Source organism: Dendropsophus ebraccatus, chromosome 4 (assembly GCF_027789765.1).
Source record: "Dendropsophus ebraccatus isolate aDenEbr1 chromosome 4, aDenEbr1.pat, whole genome shotgun sequence".
NCBI classification, from domain to species: domain Eukaryota; kingdom Metazoa; phylum Chordata; class Amphibia; order Anura; family Hylidae; genus Dendropsophus; species Dendropsophus ebraccatus.
Genome location: NC_091457.1, coordinates 29769634 through 29786944, shown reverse-complemented (window position 1 = coordinate 29786944; position 17311 = coordinate 29769634). Strand labels below are relative to the sequence as shown.

The window sequence follows — 17311 nt, the reverse complement described above, 5'->3', positions numbered from 1 at the left end:
CGTGATCGGTATGTAAACTTGTTATGATGGGCCATTGCTTTTACCCTTATTTTCAAATGAAAACAAAAGAGATCTCTTGTAAACGTGCACAAAATTCAGAGAAAAAGAGAATAGAGGAATGAAAGAGAAAAGGGAAACAAAACAGTTTTGCGATGAGTGGGAGAGTCGTACGACGCAGAAAGTCGTTCTTTCTCCCACGTTGTGCGTCTTGATTTGTTCGTAAGTAGGCAGGAAAAATCTGCTTAGAATATGACAATATGCCATACATATCGAAGTAAGTCACAGACTTATTTCAAAACGAAGGTTTTCCACTTCCATCTGTAATACACAAAAGAAGAAGGAAAAGAAATTAGTACAGCTTTCTCGACAGTGAATTTGGACATTGAAAAGTTAGGTTATTCTTTACTATTATATTCTATAATTAATGTAAATATTTTATCTATTAATTGTATCTTTACAACAAACAATCATCTACTTAAAAAAAAAAAAAGTCAAGTGTTAGTTCCATTAAGTTACCTTGCTGGAAGCCGTCTTGTAGCTCAATCTGGAGTTGATACAACTCATCATTAAACCGGTCACATTGAATCTCTGAGGCACCTGCCTCAAGGTCTGTTTTGTAGGACATCAGTTCCTCTAAGAAGTTACATTCTTCTGGCGAAAGATCAGTCGTCACGTTCGAAGTCATGGATGGAGATGCAGAGAGGTCCCCTCCTACTTCATCCTCCTCCAGGGGACTGCAAGGAGACCCCATGGCTGCAAAAGGTGGAGAATCAGGGAAGTCCTTGAAAAGGCTGCAAACCGGATGGCTACCGGTGGGGAGAGACTGCTCTTGACATGTCAAGAAGAGGGAAAAGTCTATGCTCTTCCAGGAACGAGGAAAGTTAGGATTTACATCTGCATCTGGAAGACTGGCAGGGAGGGAAACACTTCGGCATGCCAGTCCATGGCCACTCACTACCACACTCTCAGAGCATGGAATATCTTTAGTAGCCACATTATTGAAGACATTGGCCAAAGAGCCAATCTGTTTCACTAAGAGATCAATATCATTCTTCTCTTGCTCTGAATACCTGAAGATTACTTGGTTGATGGGTGATGTCTCTGGGGTTACTATACCCTCGGGAAGCATTGGGAGTTCCACAAAGAGAGGACTGGGTATTTCTGGCACTGTCATTATTGTGCAGTCTCCTCCATCCCCAGGACTATCAGGGGTTGGTGGCAGCTTCTCATAGAGGGAACTGCAGTAGGAGTAATAAAGTTCTGGATTTAGGGTAGTACTGTCCTTATCAGATGTCTGTGGGACACTTTCTGAGGCCCCAAAGAGGAAAGTACAGTTTTGGTGGGGAGTGTATGGAGGAGTGCAAGTGAAATCTTTGGATGGTACAGTCCCAGACTGCTCTCTTCGGAAACTCTGATCATATGATGTTGGTTGGTAAAGGGTAAATAGAGACTGGTTTTCTAAATGTCCCTCGGTGGCAATAGCATCTTCCATAATCGGTGTAGTGTTCTGACACAGGATAGGATCTTCTGGACTGACAGGCACAGGCTCTGAAAACTCAAAGGAGTGGCTGATGCTGGTAGGTGTGTTTGCAAGGGGAGTAAACACTTGATCTGGACTGGAAAGGTCTGCTGGGGAGACAAGGGTCTCTTGGTAGGATGGACCCCCAACTGGGAAAGGAAGTGGAGACTCCTCTGAAGTCAGCTGTTGCCTCAGGCACCAGGCTTCTGAGTCACTGGGGATAACAAACAAACTTTATGTTAGATAATGCAGTTACTACCATATGAAGTTATATCATCATAGGTGCTAACATGAGGCCCACGATGGGAGTGAATTAAAGCTTTTACCTTATAACATAGTTGTAAGATGTGATTGGAGCATCAGTGTTTTCCAGTAACATCAGGGAATAGATCCAGATCCATTGTTGGTTTCTTGTCTGCAGACGTAAAACCACTTCTGCTCTGCATTCACCAGAGTCACTTACTGCCGAGAAAAAGATCATGAAGTTAGAGAGGTTGCAGGATGCCATTGTTTTTTCACTATCTTACATCTGAGTCCTTATGTATATTATTTTCGATGTATTCTCCACCCAGAATATCTATGCTCATATCATTCCCCTCATCGTATATACCCAATATCATTTTATAGAAACTTACATAGTTTGTAATGCTGGGTAGACATCTGCGTCAGGTCTTCAGGGTGGATGAGACTGTACCACGACTTGCAGAGTAAATCATTTTTCTCAAAACCCAAGTGCAGGAAGGAGCTGGAGAAAAGTAAAAAAAATAATAATTATGTAAACATTCTCTACTTTCATCTTTGTTATGAGAGGTTCATATAGAGTGGTAGATGAAGAACGAATAATTACCTTTCTGAAACCTCCATGACAGAAAGATCCTTGGCGTGGCGACTCTCAAAGAAGTCCATTAAGAAATGGTTGTGGGTTACTCTGGGTTTCGGGTCAAGGGGAATGCAGAAAGCGGTGAAGACTGGATTGGATGACCAATAGGTGCCAGATGGAGCCTGCTGAAACCTTCCTCTTATAAGGACCAGCTTGTTGCCCGCACTCTGCCTTCTGGCTGTCTTTGATGTATTGAACCTACACCTGAACATTCTCTCTATAATAGAACAATAAAAGAAAGTATGATGAGTGGTGCACAAGTGAGTCAATATAACACATAATACAAAATGTACTGACTAGACTATACGCTCAGTCATTCTTCATAGTGCATCAGAACATAGAGCTATCAATGAACTGTAATACTCAATGACACTTACCACTATCGAGTGATGAAGGGAGAGACAACTGATTCCTCATGACAAAGTGATCTGAGGGGTCGATTATGTCATAAATGCTGTCTCCTTGAGCAACCAAGTCAACCTGTTTGAGTAAATACAAGGACATGATGAGACATAGATCCATTGTATCGCTGCATACACCCTGCATACTAGGGAATCAACAATGTATTCACGTAGCTATCCATCTGAACCTCTCAGTCTTCTAGATTAACAAAGTTACAATGCTAAACCTATGCTTGAGACTAAGTAGCACTAAACATAAATCATCATTCCATTTCTCAGAACAACTAACTTACCATTGAATGTCCGAGATGGTCAGTCACATTTTCAGACACGTAGATCAGTTTCCCTTCGCTTGTGTAGGTTAATAGGAAGCCAGGAAGATTGTGTATGAAATCTTGTAAGTCTTGACTAGAAAGTAGACCTTCCAACTCATTCAACTGTTGACCTGTCGGGCACAGAGAAATAAAGAGCATGTTAACATACATAGATATATCTGTATTCATATAGTCATCGCTATAAATGTGGAAAAGCTGTAACATTCAGGACCTTGGAGAGCACTAAAGGAAGGGTTATGCGATTCAGCACCAAGGACAGCTGCAATATGACTACAAAATACTCAAGATCTTCGTCATCCTTGTCATAGGAATGGACATGCCAGTTACTATCCTATTTCATCGCAGTATTTTAATCACATGATAATATATTGCAAAAGCACAAGCAACAGGTACAGCCAAAGCCAAAGAGTCTACACAATTCCTGATTCCTTAAGGACTGTCAAAGATTGCTACAAAGTTTATGTATCATTGATGTATTCCTTAAACTCAAGATAAAAATACCAACAATATATGTAGGCGAAATAAGAGTGGCAAATATTTTCAGTAATGTCTTACCTCTAGAGAAGAAAACAGACTTCCTTGTGTAGATACAAGCGAGCGACATGATGTGCAGGTAAGATAGCCGTACTTTATCTCCTTCAGAGATGGGAAGGAGATCCTTCAAGTTTCGAATCTCTGCATTAATTTGATCTCTTCTGGCTTTTGATGCACCTTTCGTAGACCTATACATGTTGGATGGGGTCTCTGGGTTGCTGAGTGAGAGTCAGTCCAGAGAGCCCCTTTCTTCTTTCCTCTTCTCGTCTTCGTTTTTCGTCTTCTGGTTGTCTTCTCTTCCCGAATATTTTGTGGTATTCCTGCTGAGATTTCCTGATGCTTGTCTCTGGGTTCTGGTTTAAAGAACTGTAGCTCATGGTTCTCTTTATATAGTAACTGAGGAGTGTGTGGGCAGGTGAGACGCAAGGGGAGGGGGGAGAAGAGTGGAGTTTATCATCAATGGGTTGCATGGTTAGGGAACTGCCTTTCTCTGCTATTACAGGCGAGCGTCATCAACTCATACAGATGACGCTGAGCAACGGGAGAGAAGAGAAAGGAGGGGGTAGAGTAAAGGGAGGGTGGGCTGGAGAGAGAGATTTCTGCAAAGAGCCAAATATCACATTCTGTACCCAATTTGGAGAGAAACTGCAGACGATGTTGAAAATGCTACATTTCCATCAAATATCAAAACACTGTAAATCTATAGCTAAAGGCTCTTAGAATCTCTGTAATCTTTTGTATTATCCTTCTATGGTCTCCATATAATACATATAGTGATCACTAAATGGCTTTTGCTAGGCTGTACCATTGAGCAGTGTAGGGAATTCTGGAAAGGCTTATATCTCTATTACTATTGTGAATATAGAAGCAGGGGTGAGCTCTGAATCTGCATGGACATGCCTTTCATATTTGGGGGAGCTACAAGGTATTTCAGACCAGAATAAATGTAATCATTGAAATCTAATGGCAACGGACTGAGCTTGTGGGTTGGATTGAGAAGGAGTGGCATGCCTATTGATAGAACTGCAGAATATTCTTTTTTTCCCCTTCTTCTTCTTCTCGAGAATGATTAGTTCTCATTTAAATACCTCTCTTTGTGTTTCCTTTCATCCTCCAGCCCACACATGCCACATTTGGTTATAGAAAAGCATATTTTCATAGGATATGATTAATTTAGCTGCGTTTTCAACCCCTGCATTTCCTCTAGCAGCTGTAAATAGGTATCTGATCCTGATTTTCCTGCCTCTCTATATATTTATGTCTCTATCTCCCTCACTCTCTCTCTCTCCCCTTTTATTGTTGAAAGGATAATTAGATGTAGGTTGGAGTGACGACACCGTGTTTTGTGAATGACGGCTGCTTCTTTGCATACTCTCTGTGTTTTATCCATATTTGGTAAGAGCTTAGTATACAGCAGAATTAACCGTATACTGGCCCAGCTTTCAGAGGGCTGTGTTCTGAAATGCTTCAAAGCGGAGCTATTTTTGTACTCTACAGCTTTGGTGTGTATCTTGTTGATAAACAGCTCACAGCTTCAAGGTTCAAGCTCAAGATAAGAGACTCTTGATATGGGCCCCAACCATTGTGCTATATAAACCCCTCATTCCAAGTGGGGCTTTAAATATATCAGGTTGAAAGGGACACAGAAGCAATATAACAACATTTGCACTCAATGCCTGAATACTAAGATAATTATATATAGCACGAATGTGCTGTTCTCTGTTTACATGTGAATCTCAACATCTGTACCTTCTACTGAAACATTTCATAAACCTGTTGAGCCCAATACAAGCTTAGTTTAAATATAATCACCTTTTTCGTCCATTTTGTTTTCAAACGGTTGTATAAATATTTGTTATTTGTTATCTTGTGTTTATACGCTTCTTTTCATTTTGTGTCTATGTTGATTGCAATATTCTTATACAACTTTAAATTTAAAGTCTATATAAGGCCAAATTTCAATCATGGCAATGACCTTAGACCAGAGGTGGGGAACCTGCGGCTGGTGAGCCTCATCCAGCCTCTGAGATCTTTTGATGCCGCCATTTACGTGTGTATAGTGCACAGTAGAACATTGAGTCGGGCGGCCATCAGACACAGGAAGGTGCCATGTGTCGGCTCCTGTATGTCAGGGTGGTCCCAGGGTGTCCTCCCCTTTCTCCTGTGTTGATGTCATGATGTCTCCGGAACACCATACCAGAAGCATCATTGAGGGGTTAGCCACCATACCAGGGGCACCATTGGAAGGATAAACCTATACCAGGGGCATCCTTGGGGGGTTGAGCACGATACCAGAGGTGTCATCGAGGGGTTAAGCACCATACCAGGGGCATCATTGGGGGGGGAGGTTAAGGACCATGCCAGGGGCATCATTGGGGGGGGGAGGGGGGGTTAAACATCTTAACAGGGTGATCAGGGGTGTAATACTTTGCCTTGCCCCATATGCTAGCAACCCATGCCATGCTACATGCTGTCACACACTGTATAACAATGAAAGCTGCAGCCGTGTAAAGTATTGCCCTCAAACTATTTTGTAAATGTCTAAATGACCCTAAACTGGAAAAAAGGTTCCCCATCCCTACCTTAGACCTTTTAATTTTAACAATATAAATAACTTATTTCATGATGTACAAAGGCCATATTGCTGTAAAAACAATCAAAATATAAAAACCAAAACTACTCTATATTTACTTTATGGGGTTAGCGGTCGCTCACTGACACAGTGTGGAGTTAGTGTAAAGACCCATGTAATCCAGGGGACCTGCACATGGTACATGGGGCAATATGGTTTGATCAAATTATATACCAACATCCTGGCGTTGGTTTTTAAATGTAGCCGAGAGGAATTAGTATCAGCCATAGGTGTGAGGTGCAGCGCTCCTTTCTCTCCTTGTCCGTACTCTATATTTACTGTTTAAGCTAAAGAAATTTGCTAATAATTTTTAGAGCTAAGCATTTCCTCAAACTTTCAAAATTACAATACTGATATGAGTGTAAAGCTACACTTCCTCTACAGCCATCTACATAGAATTCCACTTAATCTTGGTAATTTCAGCGAGAAACAAGGGGAGAAGTACCATCAAGTATCAAGGATAAGGGAAAAGTATCAAGGCATATTAGACAGACACATGATGGCAGGCTATACCTGGTGCCCCCAAGGTTTTTCTGATGTGACCCACAGTAAAGAAAATTGCACAAACAGCAATCTTCTATGCATTCATTATATGTTGTTATACTTGTTTATGGATGAGTTAGGAAAATTTCCAGGTAGATCATACCTGAACAATACACTTTGGACACTTATGTATATTTTTCAGTGGGGTCAGCCATTATGTAAAGGTTATAACTGATGTAGCAAAACCAACACCATGTTTGCAACCGGCAACAAAAAGTTACTGGGGTTGAAAAAGATAACTACAATTTTCCTATGTTTATATAGTCAAGTTGAACTCAAACACACCTGTCATCACCAGTAACAACCTATCTGTTTCTCAGTTACATAGTTTTTATCGTACTGTTCAAGCGGGTTTAAATCCCACCAAGAACAACATCTACAATGAGTTTGTATGTTCTCCCCTTGTTTGGGTGGGTTGCCTCCTGGTAATTTGGTTTTTAAATTTAGGTGAATTTAGATTTAGAGCCCTCATGGGGACAAGGACCAAATGATGACAAGCTGTGAAATAAGATGGTGCTATATAAAAATAAAGGAATTAACTGTGCTGTTCTAAAAGAAATCGATTATCAGTTTAAGCCTGGTAGGAGCATTTTTGATCTAAGCGGCTTAGTAGATGGATATGTCTAAGTTTGCTGTTATCCAGTATGCAAAGGCTAGCAAATGCAGATAGAGGTAACTGGGGTGGAAAGTCAAATCTTGATGTAAGGAACAGAAAAGCATGAATTGTAGCCCGAAAAGTCCATGACAGAGCTGCAATAGCCAAAAATTTGTTGACACCACAAAATGTTCAGTAATGCACAGACCATAAAAAATGGACACTGGAAGCATGGGAACATATAATATGGTCTGATGACACCACTTGCACTGTTTTCCCCACTTTTGGTCATGTGTATGTGTGGGGATCACCAGTTGAAGAATACAGTTCTGTCTGCCTTACCCACTGTCCTGTATGGTTTGGGGTTTGATGATATGGCATTCTTTGGGTATAGTAGTCTCACTCGTAAAGTGAAAGCCCAAAAGCCCACATGAAACAATGATGTCAGCGACCCAATGACCAGCTTGTATAGGGGTTAAAAAACCCCGCTCATAGGTATTTAGGTTGGAGGGATTCTCTCCATGGTCTGAGATGGGGGTCTATTATGTGGACCAAGTCTAAAAAGATGGCACCATGGTAACATTTGATAGACTGAAGGAGAATTTACTTTTAACTAATGGAATGTTTCACCAATACCTTCACTCCAATGCACTTCAGACCCAGTGCAAATAGAGACACACTCACTGCTGAGAGGTATTGGTAGCAGAGGGTCACTGAGAGGTACTATATCCACTGCTTTACTAAGTTCCAGACTAAGCTAAACTCCCTAATTGGTCCGGGTTAAATAGGTTAGTGATGTCAGAGAAATGGATGATTCTAAGTAGAACGAACTACTTTCACTCACTCCTGCCCTTTCACTGTGTGAAGCCTAACATATGCTACACTAGGTGTGTAAAACTCCATACTGTATATGATGTTAAAAATAGGTCTTAGATGTGATTCAGCATGCCCGTGGTGTGGGGACAGTGACGCTCACATATTGCATATGTTTTGGAGTTAGAATTTTATTGGAAAGAAACTATAAATCTCATAAAGGAGGCATTTGGAGTTACTTTGATCTTGCAAAGATAAAAAAAAGTATGGAGGCACCTGTTGACTGCTGCCAGACTGATTATGTCTAGATATTGGAAGTCCAATGCATGCCCTTTCCTTGGGCAGCAGAGCTGAACTCCATCAGCCTGGCGCCAAGTCAGTAACATCACTGCGTCACGTGACTGACCCTGAGAACCCTAAAACAATACTGAATTGGCAACAGAAGTCAATTAGAATTCAGAAGAGTTTATGCCCCATCCATTCTCTTCTTTCCTCCAGACTATGCAGATTCAAATCCTTAAGCCTTTCCTGATATGTTTTATGCCTCACACCTTCCACCATTTTTGTAGCCCATCTTTGGACCTGTAATATTTTATCAATATCCTTTTTAGGTCTCCAGAACTGGGATCACAATCTCCCTCTTCCTACTGATTTTACCTCTAGCTATACAACCCAGCATACAATTTGCTTTCCCTACCACCTAGTTGCACTGGCGACTCATTTTAAGGCTGGCAGAAATCACTACCCCTAAATCCTTCTCTCCTGAAGTCTTTGCCAACACAAAACTGCTGATATTATACTCAGAGGATTCCTCCTCCCCAAGTGCATTATTTTACATTTGGAAGCCTGTTTTCACAAAGGAGCTAATACCTCTATTAGCTGGAAAATTGTACAAAACAATTGTTGATAACAAGGTTCTTTATAATTTATATTTGTCTGTTTCACAATGTATTATGTGTAAAAGGGGGTCCTTTTGTATTTGGAATTTGGAATGTTTGAAATCTTCATAGATTCAACCTCTGAGCTTACTCTTTCTCCAGACGTCGCAATATAAATGTTAATTATAGATACTGAGAGAAACGAGCATTCAGGTCAACAAAATTCTTCTTAGAATAAATCCATAAAGGTTTAGTTAACTGTAATTGAGTTTCAAAACCAAAAAACACATTTAGGCTATGTTCACACTGCGTATGAATCCGTCCGTAGAGCGAACCGCGAATATACGCACGTAGCTTTGAGGTTGATGCGTTCGCTGGGAAGTATACGATATACGCCCGCACAGTGCACACTACGTATGAGTTTACGGCCGGATCGTATATGGCGCTGTGAAAATGAACAAGACCATTGTTTGAGGAAGGAAATGTTGAAACTTACGGCCGTGACTTTCCATGCAGTCCCGTACGAAGTACTTATTTCAGCCAAATTGAACGTGATTTTTCGATCCAAAAGGTTCTGTGTTGTTTACGGGGCTGGGCGAAGATTTCCAAGTAAATGACCTGCCTCAGATCGCTTTGAAACAAGCTAGGGAAGCATAACTGTACTACGGGTGTATGTTCGCGGTGCGTACGCATCCGGCACATGTCGATTTTTCCCACGCCCGTAGTTTCAGCCGCACATGTACGGCGGTGCAAGAACTGCGGACGGATTCATACGCAGTGTGAACATAGCCTACAATTGGGAACGAGGCTGTAACATCTCAAGTGGGTTTATTAAGGTTAGCTGCTATGACTCCAGAACTATGTTTCCATAAGGTAACTGTGGTGAAATCACAACATTGTTTCTGTCAGGTAAGATATTGTGATATTGTAAAGCCTAGAGTCGTGGATCCACTGAACCGTCACTAGCGATAGCACTAACCGCACCAGGGAGCGGAGTCTAAGGGGCCGCTGGTTTACACCAGAGCTTGGTGCTTGGGCTTGCTGCGGCAGGCAACCCCCAGGTCTCTACCCCTGGCTTAGTTGCTAGTGATGGCAGGCGAGGCGTGGCAGGAGCAGTAGGCAGAAGAAGTGCAGGCAGAGGTCTGTAGGCGTAACCGCAGGTGGCAGACAGTCCTCAGGAACAATGGGAAGGCAGCGGACAGGGACTAGAGACCGGGTCAGCGGACAGGAACAAGGAACAAGGACTGAGGTCAGGAACAACAGGGAGCTGGGCCAAACGCTATGGGAAGCATGTAGAGGCTCCAACACCTGTAGTGGGGCAGGGCTGGAATTTATAGGAGAGTGTGAAGGGCAAGATCCAATTAGGGGCAGACTGCCCCTTTAACTCTGAGACAGGGGACGCGCGCGCCGGCCGGCACAGCGACGGACAGGAGCGGGGCGAGGTGAGACGCCAGGGGCCGAAGTGGCAGCAGCACCGGGTCCCTGCATGTGGACACCCGCGGCTGCAGGACAAGGTGAGGGGGTGCGGTGGCGGTCCGGAGCACAGGATGCCGCTGCAGCCCTGACAGTACCCCCCCCCCTTTTGGCCTCCCCTCTTTCTAGTCTGCAAGAATCCCTTGAGAAGGTCCCGATCCAGGATATTAGACTCGGGTTCCCAGGATCTCTCCTCAGGACCAAAACCTCGCCAGTCCACTAGGAAGAAACGTCTTCCTCTGACAGTTTTCATCGCCAGATTATCCTTAACAATGTAGACGTCGTCTGAGACGGCTTGTGGAGCCGAGAACGAAGATTTCTTGGAGAATCGGTTGAGGACCACTGGCTTTAAGAGGGAAACATGGAAGGAGTTCGGGATCCGCATAGTAGGGGGTAGACGGACTTTGTAGGTGACTGGGTTGATGCGTTTTAGCACTGAGAAAGGACCGAGGAATCGAGGACCCAACTTGTAGCTGGGAATCTTGAGTCGGACATATTTGGCCAAGAGACAGACTTCGTCACCAGGGAGAAAGTTTGGGGCAGGTCTCCTTTTCTTATCCGCCTGGTCCTTCATACGGTCAGATGCCTTGGGCAAAGACTGTCGAGTCTGTTCCCAGATCGACTGCAGGTCAGACAACAATTCCTCCACGGCTGGGTGACTTGTTTTTTGCAAAAACGGCACAGGAAGCCACAAAGTCTTTGACATCCTGAAGGAGTTTGGGCCACCAGTAGTGGGGGGAGATCAATTGCCCGGTCTTTTGAGCTCCCGGATGTCCGGCCACCAAAGAGGAATGATCCCACTTCAAAATTCATCTTCAATGTGCAGGGCGCACATAGGTCTTTCCGGGAGGCACTCTCTGAAGAGTAGAGGTGGCGACTGGCACTAGGCGATCGGAAGGTATAATGTGGCGAGGGGATTCCTCTTGCCCCATAACATCAGATGCTTGGGAAAGTGCATCGGCTTTCACGTTCTTCTCAGCTGGACGGAAATGAATGATGAAGTTGAAACGTGAGAAGAGGAGCGACCACCTGGCCTGCTGGGGATTGAGGCGTTGGGCCGATCAGAGGTAGAGAAGGTTCTTGTGGTCCGTGTAGATGTTGACCGGATGCCTAGCCCCCTCTAGGAGATGATGCCACTCCTCCAGTGCCAACTTAATCGCCATGAGTTCTCGGTCGCCAATAGTATAGTTCCTCTTGGCAGGGGAGAAAGTCTTTGAGAAGAACCCACAGGTTCTGGTCTTGCCTGATGCGTCCTTTTGCGAGAGGACGGCTCCAGCGCCCACTGAAGATGCGTCGACCTCAAGTGAGATCTTTTCCTGATGGAAGGAGATCTTTTCCTGATGTAAAGCGCCCACCTGGAGGACTAGAGGTGCAGTCTGGTAGTGCACATGGTTGGTAAGAATCTTGCCCGTGACCGAGGAGATAGTCAGGGGTCTGGCTAGTTGGGTCACGGGTAGCCGCCATCTTTGGACCAATGTTGCTGCAATAAAACTGCCTGCTGACCCAGAATCGAGAAAGGCAGTAGTCTGGTGATTTTGTCCCGTGGGTGTCTGGATGGAGACTGGCATAGACAACCTTGGAGAGGTGGCATTCACACCTAGGGAGGCCTCTCCCACCGGACCTAGGTGCGAGCGTTTCCCGGACGTTTGAGGGCGATGGGGACATCTCTGCTGGAAGTGATCAGGGCCACCGCAGTAGAGGCAGAGATTCAGCTCCAGACGGGCTCGTTCCACCTCCATAGGAACCTTAGGAGTCGGCTGGGACACTGGAATGACAGGATTCTGGATGACCGGCGCCAGCTGGTGATGGCGACTGGACAGGCTTAGTCGCCGTTCTTGCCAGACCTCCTCCTCTCTCTCAGAAAAAGGAGTATCGACCCTGGTGGCCAGTAGGATGAGTTAGTTCAGGGAGGTAGGAAGGTCTCAAGCGGAGAGCACGTCTTTCACCCAACTGGACAGGCCCTTCTTGAAGGTGGCTATCAGAGCGGCCTCATTCCAGTCTAGGTCTGCTGCCAGCGTGCGGAATTGGATGGCATAGTCACCAACGGAGGAACTCCCTTGTGAGAGATTGAGTAGAGCAGTCTCTGCTGAAGACGCACGGGCAGGTTCCTCAAAGACAGAGCGAAACTCTGCCAGGAAGGATCAGAGATTGGCAGTAATCGGGTCATCTCGGTCCTACAGTGGCGTGGCCCAGGCCAGGGCTCTACCCTCCAAGAGGCTGATGATGAAAGCCACTTTAGAGCGTTCAGTGGAGAACTGGCTGCTTAAAAGTTCAATGTGCATGGTGCATTGAGTCAGGATTCCTCTGCACAACTTGGGGTCACCACCGTATTTGCTCGGGAGAGCCAGTCGAAGTTTCGAAGAGCCTGTTGGGCGACCACTCTGGCTATGTCACGGATGTCAGGCACCTCGCCGGGATCCATGGTTTGAGCCTACTGTAATGCCTGGAGTCGTGGATCCACTGAACCGTCACTAGTGATAGCACTAACCGCACCAGGGAGCGGAGTCTAAGGGGCCGCTGGTTTACACCAGAGCCCACCGCAAGGCGGGATGGGCTTGCCGCAGCAGGCGACCCCCAGGTCGCTACCCCTGGCTTGGTTGCTAGTGACGGCAGGCGAGGCATGGCAGGAGCAGTAGGCAGAAGTAGTGCAGGCAGAGGTCTGTAGGCGTAACCGCAGGTGGCAGACAGGACTGAGGTCAGGAACAACAGGGAGCTGGGCCAAACGCTATGGGAAGCATGTAGAGGCTCCAACACCTGTAGTGGGGCAGGGCTGGAATTTATAGGAGAGTGTGAAGTGCAAGAACCAATTAGGGGCGGACTGCCCCTTTAACTCTGAGACAGCCGGCCGGCACAGCGACGGACAGGAGCGGGGTGAGGTGAGGTGCCCCCAGGGGCCGAAGTGGCAGCAGCGCTGGGTCCCTGCATGTGGACACCGGCAGCTGCAGGACAAGGTGAGGGGGTGCGGCTGCGGTCCGGAGCACGGGAAATGGCTTTTAAATGGCTGTCTAGATGACATGGGTCCATCTGCGGAAGCAAACGTGTGCAGATCAGTGAGATCAGCTCTCATTTGCAGCGCCTTAATGCAGCACAATTAATGCGGCCATGGAAACTGCCAGCGCAGATATGCTGTCAGTTTCCAGATCACAAGCGGTACATACTTGCTGCTGGACACCCCTGGCTGAGATACGGGCATTAAAAAGGACGTCCCATCAGAGATGCTCCCACACCTTTCCCCACAACTCAGAATAAAGAGACTGTAACTGCATCTACCTGGTGAGTGCTGGACCTTCTGAGCTGCTTGTGATTTGGCATCAGTAATTCTTTATTTCTTGTGGGATTGATCAGCCATGATGACAAATGCTTTTTCAACAGTGCTTTAGTTTAATGTCATACTACCTCATCTGCCTTCTTTAGGCTACCATATCAGGGTCTTGATTTATCTGGTGCAGTGGTTTCCAAACTAGATGCCATGACCCACTTTTGGCTTTTGTTAGGAACTCTTCACTACTGTAATGGGCTTCACTTGAAAAGTAAGGGCCCTATTACACGGAGCGATAATCAGACAATTTGGGGTAGCTATGCGGAGGGAATACCTGGGAGAGGTATAGGGGATCAGAGGGGTGGGGCTTAATGGGGACAGGTAAGGCTGATCAGAGACAAAAGGTCTCCAGATCCCATTCGCTCCCCACCCTATGTTTTTGGTATGTTCTGTTTTTCAATGTGTGTTTTTGTTGATAATGTATGTATTTATAATGTGTGTTCTGTTTAGTAGTCACGATCCTTCATCCAGGGAGATGGCAGTAGGACTAGGGACACCTTGGCAGGGACGGTTCTGCTAGGCGGCAAGATGCTGTCAAGGGGGAGGGCATGTCTTAGCAGACACCCCTCAGAATGGACTTATGAGTTAGAACTCACTTTTTTGGTTTCCGGATGAAGGGTCATGATTTGTGTTTGGCCTCTGGTTGTATCTTTACAGTCTTAATAAAGTGCACATTTTCTGCCAAGAATGTTGTCTGTGTTTTATTGGGGTTTGTATTGGAAGTTGTGTTGTTCTGGGAGTCGAGTTTGCCAGTTAACCACCTTAATAAAGTGGCTCAATGAGCTCAATCTATTCTTTAATAGGTTTGATCAAACACCAGCTCCTCCCACCCTAGCACGTCATTCACTTCCGCAATAACAGCGACCTCACTTCCTGCTGGGAGCTCTCACCTCCAGATCAGTAAATCTATCAGTCATCTGCCCACAGGCTGATCTTTACAAGTGCCTAGGTGAGAAAGGAACTCAGGTGAGAAAGATCAAGGTTGGGAAGGCTGCAGGTCAAGATGGCATCAGTGCCCGGCTACCTAAAGAAGTTATCCAAGAGCTAAAAAAAATTAAATGCTTACTTGGTATTTTGAGCGAATATAAATTTCCCATCATACATCTCCCTGATTGGTCTGTTTGCGTACTTGCCCCCTTAGCTTTCTTTCCTGTCCACTGCTGTAATTTTTTAGTTATCACTTCCTGTGCCCCCAATCTTCATCTTAGAGTCTTGGAGGAAATCCACTGGCCTGTTTTAGCCGGGCATCCTGACATCGCTAGTACACAATATTTGTACATATGAACCTACTGATAGCTGGGTAGGTGGTGATTCAAATGCTGGTCTTCATATTTTGCTGCTCAGCGCCATTTTCTAATAATTTTATAAAAAAAAAAAATATGCAAATGAACCCATCTGGTGCTTTGGGGGTGTTTCTTAACCCCTCAGTGTACTGTCCTGCCCACCAGCTGAAGTGTGTTCCTACTTATGCATATTCATATTCTCTCTGTGCTCTCCAGATCTCCAGATCTGCTGCATGAGATCTACAGAGCAGACACATTGTTACTTGTGCATATATGAATATGCATAAGTAGAAGGATGTGCGAGCTGGCGGGCAGGCAAGACGGTGCACTGAGAGCCCGAGGAACGCTCCTATTGAACCAAACTGCTTTATTTGCATATTTGCTTTTTATTAAATTACTGTAAAATGGCATTGAAGTACAAAATAAGAACTCAACTATACAGCTACAGGTACCTACTGATAGTTTCCCTTTAAACTCAATGGAACAGATCTACTATTGCAAATGTGAAAGAATCAAAATTGTGTTAAAAATTGTCTTCCATAGCTTGTACTACATTTATTATGCGTTTTAGACCCGTTTTAGGCTAGCTTTGTTTCATTGCGTGCCACCTGTAGGAGAAGACCTGCATGCTCCGACTGCAAGAGAATGCAGTGGACCCGCCAGCACTGGTGACAGGTGAGTGGGATGTTTCCCAGGACTGGATGCAGCTTTTTCCAGCACCTGGGGAGGAGCAGCACAGAGCTGCAGCCGGCTGATGAGCAGATTGCAGAGAGAAGCGCTTTGTGTTATTACTGTAAATTTGCTCATACAGTAATAGTGACTTTGCATTTCCCATAGCATTTGACATATATATATTTATATAATCAGAGGTGATCATCCACAGGCTGAGCACTGGCCAGCTGTTATAGGCCTGTTCCTTTAAGACCAGGGATGCACAGAGATTTTTTGTAGCGCCACTGTTTGATTTTAACTATTACACAACAGCTGCGGTCCTACGGATTATGCTGAGTTGCAATCCTATAGACCGCAGCTGTCACTGCTACAACTGTAAGCAAAAGTAAGTGAACCTTTTAAAATCAGGTGGATTTATATATCTATTGATTGTTATCCAAGTCAAAATTATGGACAAAAACAATGTAACAACTAATAACACACAAGCAATTGCGTTTTATTGAGCACATCCACAGTGCAGGGAGAAAAAAGAAGTGAAACAAGAGCTGATTGGCAAAGGTGTTTTAGGGTTGTCCAGTTTAGAAAAACCTCTTTTATATACCCTATAGAGCAGGGGTCTCAAACTCAATTTACCCAGGGGCCTCTGGAGGTAGAGTCTGGGTGAAGCTGGGCCGCATCAGGGTTTCCACAAGAAAAACAATATAGCAACCCTCCATAGCCAGGCCTGTATTTAGAGTTCATGCTGCCCTAGGCACTTTGCATGCCGAGGCGCCCCCCCCCCCCCTCGAACTAGTGCCCCCTTCCCCTCGGCACTGGCAGGTTACATGCATGGTGTATACCCTGGCACAGCTGGCAGGCCGGCACTCCAGCACCCAGTACTACTGAGCGGCACCCCCCGACTGTCAGTAGTACTGGGGTGCCCTTTTGCTTGATGCCCGCTCTTCTCATCATCAGACGTGATGGAGGAAGGAAGGAGGGCGGGGACTTAATTTGGGGACAGCTTCTGTCCAGTGTCGGACTGGGGCACCTGGGGCCCACCAATATAGAACCAGTGAGACGCGACATGCTGACCCGCTCCTTTCCTGGATTTATCTGTATCTGTGACAAATCTCAGAACACCCTCCATTTATACAGCTCTCAGGGTATGCTGGGATTTGTAGTCTCTGAGAGGACAACCCTTTAATAAATCACTGTGTGCAGAGTCTCCTGGTGGCTGCAATCTGTGGGTGACAACCATCAGCCCTGAAGGTCCAGCAATACATCTGTCTACACTGTACTACAACTCCTAGCATATCCTGAGGGCTGCAGACTGTCAGTACATGCTGGGAGTTGTAGTGCATGCAGCTGTTAGGTCCTAGGAGGCTTGGTGGAAGATCAGAATACATAGATCTGTGGGGGCTCAGTGCAGGGAAGTGACCCCAGAACATCACTAAT

At 45.3% G+C, this 17311-nt stretch overlaps 1 protein-coding gene across 1 annotated transcript; it reads right to left on the bottom strand.

Annotated features, from left to right (window-relative positions):
• Positions 1-292: 292 nt before the first annotated feature.
• On the bottom strand, positions 293-3865 carry NPAS4 (neuronal PAS domain protein 4). Its single transcript, XM_069968227.1, has 8 exons — positions 3691-3865; positions 3094-3245; positions 2777-2879; positions 2367-2616; positions 2155-2264; positions 1846-1981; positions 517-1733; positions 293-318 (listed from the first exon to the last, which is right to left on the bottom strand). The coding sequence occupies exons 1-8, from the start codon at positions 3863-3865 to the stop codon at positions 293-295; spliced, it is 2169 nt and encodes a 722-aa protein (XP_069824328.1).
• Positions 3866-17311: the final 13446 nt, after the last annotated feature.

Excerpts from the sequence above, each read along its gene's own strand:
- NPAS4 (XM_069968227.1), bottom strand. The coding sequence starts at position 3,865 with ATGTATAGGTCTACGAAAGGTGCATCAAAAGCCAGAAGAGATCAAATT. Across the intron at positions 2,265-2,366 it reads GTCATGGAGGTTTCAGAAAG|CTCCTTCCTGCACTTGGGTT; the intron begins GTAATTATTCGT and ends ACTTTTCTCCAG. Across the intron at positions 319-516 it reads ACAAGACGGCTTCCAGCAAG|ATGGAAGTGGAAAACCTTCG; the intron begins GTAACTTAATGG and ends TGTGTATTACAG.